The sequence below is a fragment of the Sinocyclocheilus rhinocerous genome, unplaced genomic scaffold (genome assembly GCF_001515625.1).
Source record: "Sinocyclocheilus rhinocerous isolate Xijiao unplaced genomic scaffold, SAMN03320098_v1.1 scaffold3957, whole genome shotgun sequence".
Lineage (NCBI taxonomy): Eukaryota > Metazoa > Chordata > Actinopteri > Cypriniformes > Cyprinidae > Sinocyclocheilus > Sinocyclocheilus rhinocerous.
The window spans coordinates 223,890-232,307 of NW_015657978.1; the positions used below are offsets into that span (position 1 = coordinate 223,890).

Sequence of the window (8,418 nt, forward strand, 5' to 3'; positions counted from 1 at the left end):
TATATAACAAATATTTCTACATGTAAAATGACACACGTTCTGTTATGAAATAGCCTAGGGTATTTGTGTGTTACTGACCGGTCAACGCAGGATTATAGACCTCCTTGTGTCAAACAGGCATCATTCATTCTGAATACTTCTGATGTTATGCAGGTTTGCATAAATAAACTCTACAGAAGTTTCAAACATATCAGAGTCATCCGTTCCGTCGAATAGGCTATTCCTCACCCGCGCATGTCTGAGTGTTTTGTTTTGATTGAGGTTTTGCGTTTTTACATTAAAATGAAAACAGTTTTTACCTACAGAAAATGAAGTTTGTCTGAGATGTATGTCTGGGGGAACTCACCGATGATAGTGAACATAAATGTCATCTTTTTCTGTTTCACAGGATTTTGACAAGGCGCAGCGGCTCCGTTGAGTAGGTACCTAGGACATCCCCACGGCGGCCAGGGCGCTTTCAGCGGACACTGGGGGAAAGAAGGACTAATATACCAAAGATGAACACAATTGTGTTTAATAAGTTAAGCAGCCAGGTTTTATTCGAGGAGAAGGCGAATGAGGTGGAAAGAAGCAGTCGAAATTATTTAGAGGTGATAGATGGACAGCATCCAGACCTGCTCGCCAGCAGCCCAGTCATCAAAGACAACTCAGTTATCCGGCACAGGAGATCCGGGTATGTCACAAACTTCAGTGTCTTTTGTAAAATGTACTGCAGGTTCGTGGACATGTTTCCTTCTTTTAAAGAAATCCATTAACAATACTCCAAAAATGAAGCAGATGCACTGTAAAATATTTTCATCATGTTTCATTAAGTGAAATATTTGTTTCCATAAATTTCACTCGATTTTCTTCATCAGAAAACTCATTCGAAATGGTACAAAAATAGAACGTATTTATCACTGCAGACTGTCACATTAGCACCGCAAGTTTTAAAGGTTGTTTTTTTTTCACAGTGGATGATAACTGCTTTGCACATCGTTTATTTTTCATGACGGAATAATCAGTCTAATTATTCTGGTAAGATACTTAACAGAAAAAAAAGAATATAATGATAGCCTGTTTAAGTCATCTGTGGTCATTTTAACGCTGTTAATGCTTTTAACCGCGTGACAGCACGGAGAACCTTATTAAAGATAAACATCAAGTTGTTCAATCTTAGAGCCAACGGTGAAAAGCAGTGACTCGTCCAACTGTTTGACTTTTCATAGTCTTTGTGTTTTCTTTCCATAGATTTGCGCTCAGTTGTGGTTAGAGCGCATATGGTTTGAATTTACAGCCTGTTCGCCTTCTTCTTATCTAGGATACGTTGAGGTTTCAAAAAGAGAATTGCAGGAAATTAATATTCACAATTCAATTAAGTCGCTGTCGATGGTGCTGAATTAGCAGGGGCTTGTCGTTGGGGTAGGCTGCATGAGGTCATTCGTGTTCGGTAGCAAATTTAAAACACGTCCAGGCCTGTTTCTAATAAATAAACATTTCCTTCAACTGTATGTGTGGTCCAGTCAATCACGAATATTTTTGTAGTGAGGGCGCAAGAAGAAACCATGTCATCCCTTATTTGCCCTCCGAACCCAGCGCGTTCGGCCTCACCGCCCCCAAGCTGTTTACCCCAACCTGTTTTCTATTTGCAGCCAACACAGTGCTTCATTATACGACTGCGATACACAGCAACATCGAACCTAAAAGTGAAACCTGTGCAAACATCCTCCGCTGCGGGTGCGTCTGGCTCGCGCTTACTGAAGGTCCGTGTGCGCGTGTAAGCGGAGCCAATAGGATAACATTAAAGCCGCGCTGCTCGCCTCAAGGGGAATATCACTGCTAATGAAAATTATTAATATAAATACAGTGGTGTGTGTCGCCGATATCGAGAACAGGGAGGGAAAAAAACTTCTTTAGGTTGTTAATATAGTTCTGGGTTACAAGGAAAATATTTGCTGAACATGAACCTCGCTGCGTTGGGGAAAATATATAAATGTGCAGTCAGGTTTTTGGAAGATAACAAGGTGATATAACAGCGCCATACTGACATCTACAGGTTTAAATAACCAGATTCTGTTCTCTCTTGAAAATAAAGGTTCCAATTAGAAGAAAAACTGACTTACGGGCCGATGCTTACAGGAGAGCATTTGAAAGTTTTACAAAGAACTTTTTCTCTCTCTCTCTGGAGAACGCCTACTGAAACCAATGCGTTGATCTGAAGAACCTGTATTGGATTCCTGATGAAAGAGGAACCATTAAAGAACCTTTATTTTAAAAAGTGTGATACTTAACATGAATTGAGAATAAAAGTGACTGTCAGAATTTGTATACATTTTGTTGTGCAAATCTGCAGATTTTTATTTTTTTTCCAAACGATTCCAGTCCCTAGAGGAATACATAGCACATGTGTCATTGTGCAGATGTTGGATTACATGGAGCTATTTCAGTGCACCGTTATTGTTTTTTGCAGCCTGACTGTGAACTGATTTTGAATGAAAAACCCTCACTGGGAGAGTTAATTATAGCATGATGCTGGTTTTACAGGGCATGAGTGTTAATTAGGCTCTCATGTAAGAATATTTAACCCTTACAGAATCTCTTAAAATTGAAGATGTTTTCTTTTAAACATTGCTTGTATTTTTAATTTCGATTTTCAACAAAAAGTTCTAAACGTTTACCTCGAGGTCATTGGTCTGCTCATTGAATGTCACATTTAGATGAAGGTGGTTGTTATTTCATATTTATAATCTAAATAATAATAATAATAAACATTTAATTTATTCGGTTAATTCTTAAATATATTTACAATATATTTTGTAGCAATAACATTTCTTAGCAATAAAACAGAAGGCAGCAAGAATGCCCCCAAAGAATTAAAAATACTTTTCTCACTGTGGAAAATATGAAATAAATCAATCCTATGGAATTTCTCCACATGAGTGCCCATTCTGAAGTCTTGTGTAATTGTCATGAGATTTATGTGGCTTATGTCGGCTTGTTTTTCTCCGCAGGTCTCGTCAGAACCCAGGAAAGGTACGGCATAAACGGCAAGCTCTGCAAGACATGGCCAGGCCTTTGAAACAGTGGCTCTACAAACACCGGGACAATCCGTACCCCACTAAAACAGAGAAAATCCTTCTTGCGCTTGGCTCACAAATGACACTTGTGCAGGTGAGTAAGTTCATTTTCCACAACTTTTCCATACACGTGCTACCAAGAGCTACTAGTTCTTGACAGAAGGATTATTAAAATGACAGTTTTCTTTTACACTGGGATGAAAATGCAGGTGTTCATTCCAAACACAAGTTGCAACCAACTCAGATTTACTCTAGTGAAGGTTTTCTTTTTTTATTGTTTAACCAATAAATATATATAAAAATTCAGAGACATTCTTGCCTGTGTTTAACTCTTCACATATGTGTTTTCCAGTCTGTGTTGAGTGTCAGTTTGTGTGTACATATCTGTCTCAGTCTGTGTCTCTGTATATACATGAAGACATAAACATGTTCTCTAAATTTGTTAAGAATTGGCCCAGCCTGAAGATGCTTTTCTGGATGACCCTACAAATTTAATCTGGTTCTAATATTCATGAAAAGGACCCATTTGTTAAAAAATGTGAGCAGACAGCACTGCAATATGGGAAAAAAATACTTACAAACCCAAAACTTATGCTCAATTTCAGTGAATAAATAATCTTACGTGACTGAACACATCTTGAACATCTCTAGACTTTAGAATACACCTGAACTTTTCTCATTGCTAGTACTTTGCTACCACGTCCTATGATACTCAATGCTTCCTTCAAAAACTGGCCTCCGTTGACCAGCTTAAAGTGAAAAATATGGCTTTTGCTCTTTGAGAACTTTATATAAAGCAGAGGTCAGGAAACCCAGAGCTTGAATAACATTTTTAAAGCACAATGCCTGTCATAAGTGGCTTGAAGTGTATCGGGCATGAAAAGTTTTCCTAGTATAACATCTAATGGTCTCTGTGAAATGGAGAAGACTGGGTTAAATATTGTTTTTATTGCAAAAAGACAGACGTTGGGCAGAAGAAAAGGAATATTATTAGGTGAGAGTGGCAGAGGCCAGAATAAGCACCCAGGTCGTCATCGTCTCAGTTGAAGAAGACTTAATGTGATGTTACATTCACAGTGTTCCTGGGATATCTGCGTGTGGCATCAGCCTGCTATTTTTAATAGTTTTCATAGTTTCCCCATAAATAAAGTAGTATATGGAGCTTTTAGTCCAAACACACACATCTATGTATGGAAGACAGAAAAACTGAATCAATAATAAACAAATCTTTTGTGTCTTTTATGACCATTCATAATTCCTTTTATTTATTGGTCATTCTTTCCTCAGTACCATTCCAACACCCTCCCTCTTTTCTCAGGTGTCTAACTGGTTTGCCAATGCTCGACGGCGGCTGAAGAACACAGTTAGGCAGCCTGATTTGAGTTGGGCCCTTAGGATCAAACTCTACAACAAATATGTCCAGGGCAACGCAGAAAGACTGAGCGTCAGCAGCGATGACTCCTGCTCTGATGGTACGACACTCGCTCATGCATGCACACAGACAATCACACGTGTAAAAACGACCGAGCCTAATTATTCTTGCAGTCCCCTGATGGAGACTTACCAAAAACACACACTCACATTCACAGAAGTGCCAAGGTTGACTGTAATGCTGAAACCAAGGATGTCGAGGACTAAATGTAAAGTTTAACCATCTGTCACTGAAAAACTCATATTGTTTAACCACTAATTGGTTGGCCACAATGTTTGTGGTGATGAAATGCACACTTAAAGGGATAGTTCACCCAAAAATAAAACTCCTGTCATGATTTATGCACCGTCATGTTATTCCAGTCCATTATGATTTTCTTTCTTCTATCGAACACCAAAGATGATCTTTTAAAATATGTCTGTGTTTTTTGTCCATATAATAAAAGTCATTGGGGTCTAATGTTGGTTTGGACCTAATAAAAACATACAGTTGCACCATTCTTCAAAATATCTTTGTGTTCCACAGAAGAAAGGGTGATTAAGGTCATTGAGGGTGATTTAATGATTGCATAATTTTCATTTTTGGGTGAACTATTTTACCAATGTAAAGTTTAACAATCGGTCATATTGATCAAGCACCAGTAAGAAAATTGGGGGGAATGTTTTATGTTTGTGGTTGTTATGGTCCAGGATGAAACACACACACACACACACACATACACCTAAAGGAATAGTTCACGCAAAAATTTACTCACCTGTATGACTTTCTTTCTTCTGTCAAACACAAAAAAAATCTTGTAAAAACTGTTTTTTTGTTTGTTTTGGTCCATACAATGAAAGTCAATGGGGTCCAATACTGTTTCATTGTATGGACACAAACCGTTACAATGTTCTTTCTCAAGTTAGTTTTTTATTCAACAGCACTTGAGAGTTTAAGTCGATGATTATATAGGTTTACAAGACAAAAGGTGTGCTGAAAACAACAAGGACAAGTCAAGAATGCTATATGTAAACAGTAATGCTATATGATTTATTATGTTTTTATTCTGCCTTTTCTTGCCTTTTCCTTGGAATTGGATTAGTAATTAACGATCAATGCCCCTAATAGTTCTCCTTCTAGAGACATGAGGGTGAGTAAACTTATGAACTATCCCTTTAAGAAGGTGCATATCCAGACATGTACATGCACAGATATTGCAATAAACACTATTTATCACTGCTTGAGTATATACACACAGTGCAAGTAAAACTGCTCTTTAAAACAAACAAGCACAAACAAATTCACCTATCCTGGTGCTAAATTTGTGTGATATGAAGTGTTGCTGTATTTATAAGAAACTGTTTGGGGTTTTATTCTGCATGTAGCTGAAACAGACACTTAAACGCGGATGTTTTATTACAACGCAGTCAGTGCAACACTCCAAACATTTTTATAGCATCGTATAGCAGCCGAGCCATAAATCAGGGTCGGGGTATGTGGAGTACAGCGCTCGTGTGTGCATCCTCCTCTGTGTTTAAGTTAACCGGACAGACGCGTAGGCTTACAGACAGTCATGCACGCTGTGATTAACACACCACAACGGGGCGTCAGGACTCAACCACAAACACTCGCACACAATCTTGCGCTTACATGCACAAACACAAAAACATCCTAACTAACTATCTAAAGTTTTCTCTTTTCCTTCTCTCTTTCACGCTCTAATTCACACGCTAAGGCGTTTCAACTACAGGGATGTTGCTGGCTGGCTGACAGACTGCATGTTTGTTGGCCGCATCGCTCAACATAAGCATCCATACACAATGAGACATTCAGTCAGAACACTTATCATCCCCCTGTGCTTAACAGTGACCTCCAAACACACACTCTGTATTTGGTGCCTTGATTAGATGTCTTGGATGAGGACACACACGCTGTGGTTAGAAGAGGAATGCCCAGTCTGTGCCTCTCACATCTGTCTCATCCTACAAATAACTTCCTTTTTTTCTTACACTGAAAAATGGCACAGAAACTGTGTCAGCAGCCTAGCTTAACCTTTGACCTCAAATTCCCTCATTATCAAATCGAAACTTGTCATAGAATTTATGCACAGAACTTAAAATGAAAAATGATTGTGTTAACACAACTGAAAGTGTGTTGATAACTAGTTTTGTTGGTATATCGGTAAAAGTTTTGATGCGTTAAACCTTTTTTCTTTAAAAAAATCTATAGAAAATTCACTTTTTAAACATTTCCAGAGGAAAACATACATGTCTTTCGCTACATTTTTGTATTAACTCTTGATCAGAACATACATGGAGAAAAGCATAGAAAGATTATATTCTCATGGTTGAGTAAATAATACATTATTAATCTATAAAAACATTTTAAAAATCGACATTTTAAATGACAATTAAACTCATTGACCCTCAGTATGCAATGTTGTACTGCTTTTTGTATATATAAAGAAATGAGGGGAGAACTGTTTAGCTGTAAAAATTAAAATATGCCTTTTTTATGTTTATTTCTTCTGATGTTGGGGTTGATTCTGTGACCTGTTTTCTGTGAGATACACCCACATATTGTGAGCCGTGATTATACAACTAGAACATCATGTAACATCATACAAGTTGTTTACTATGCATATGAAATGTCTAGTTGTTTAGAGGGAACACTTTGTTGCACAAACGTTTCATCAGGTCTGAGCTCAGTAATTATGTGCTACAGAAGATCTGAGCTTCAGACACACTCTTCACATATTTGAGTCAACATTGAGCCTTGCAGTGAAATCCTAGCTCACTTAGGAGGCATTCACTCACACAATCCTAACCCCGTATCCTAGGAAATATTGCGTTTGTGTGAACTCCAGTGTGTTTACCTTTGTTTCCTACATTATGGAATGGTTGTCAAGGTAGTATACAATACGGGTGCACTAAAACAATCTTTAAAAAATGCTGACTTTTAGGATGTGGAGTGAGCAATGTGGTTCTGATACGCTGAAAACAAATCTAAAAAGTAATTTGGCTTTCTTAAATGAGCAAATCAAAACCAACAAGGAATCAACACACCTAGTTATAAATGAAATTGCTGAAGTTTAAGTCAGTGATTATATAGATTTGACTAAGGACATACATGTGATAAGGCAAAATGTGTGCTGAAGACCACAAGGACAAGTCAAGAGATGAATAGCAATGGTGGAACTGTAAGTAATAAATGGTCTAATTTTATTCTGCAACAAAAGTATTAACTTCTGTCACTTCTTGACATTAGTGACAATGTCAAATGGGAGGAAACATTTTGGACATTCCATTCTGTTGTATTACAATACAATAGTAATGCCCCTGAAAGTTTTCTTTCAAGAATGAACAAACAATGTCTCACAAATCATCCAGTAATAAAACAAGTCAGTGTCTCCTATTTATGTTATGTTGTTTAATGAATCACTGATGGGACTACAGGTGGCTGAGCACATAATAAGAGATGAGTGATTGGGTGTTTTTTACAGAATGATCAACGGAACGGAAAGATCAACTGAACACACTCTCTCCAAGGATGAGATATGACATTTACTTTTACTTTACTTTTAGTCATTTAGCAGACGCTTTTATCCAAAGCGACTTACAAATAAGAAAAAGTAATTAAAACTAAAAGCTAAAACTCTATAAATACTATATATATATACACACATTTAAGAAAATAAAAGAAATTAAATAAAAATGACAAATGCATACAACAACATTTCAAAACTAAAACATTTAAATAAAAACAAAAAAATAAAGCTAAAAACAATTAAAAAATATTAAAAGAACAAAAGGTATGAGTATAATAATGATTCTAACATAACACTAAGCCAAACACCAAAAAACAACTACATATGTGTATGTACAGCCACACACACATACATACATGTACATATATACAGTATAAATACATTAAATATATATATATATATAT

General features: G+C 36.9%; 1 protein-coding gene across 1 annotated transcript in view; it reads left to right on the forward strand.

The window, feature by feature from the left end:
• LOC107721970 (homeobox protein Mohawk-like) overlaps window positions 1-4,528 on the forward strand; it is a gene marked incomplete at its 3' end in the record, with an annotated part of 5,076 nt that extends 548 nt beyond the window's left edge. The window contains exons 2-4 of the mRNA XM_016530204.1: window positions 389-673; window positions 2,991-3,150; window positions 4,375-4,528. Of these exons, the coding sequence (XP_016385690.1) occupies window positions 498-673; window positions 2,991-3,150; window positions 4,375-4,528 (490 nt within the window). The remainder of the gene's footprint in view (window positions 1-388; window positions 674-2,990; window positions 3,151-4,374) is intronic.
• Window positions 4,529-8,418: the final 3,890 nt, after the last annotated feature.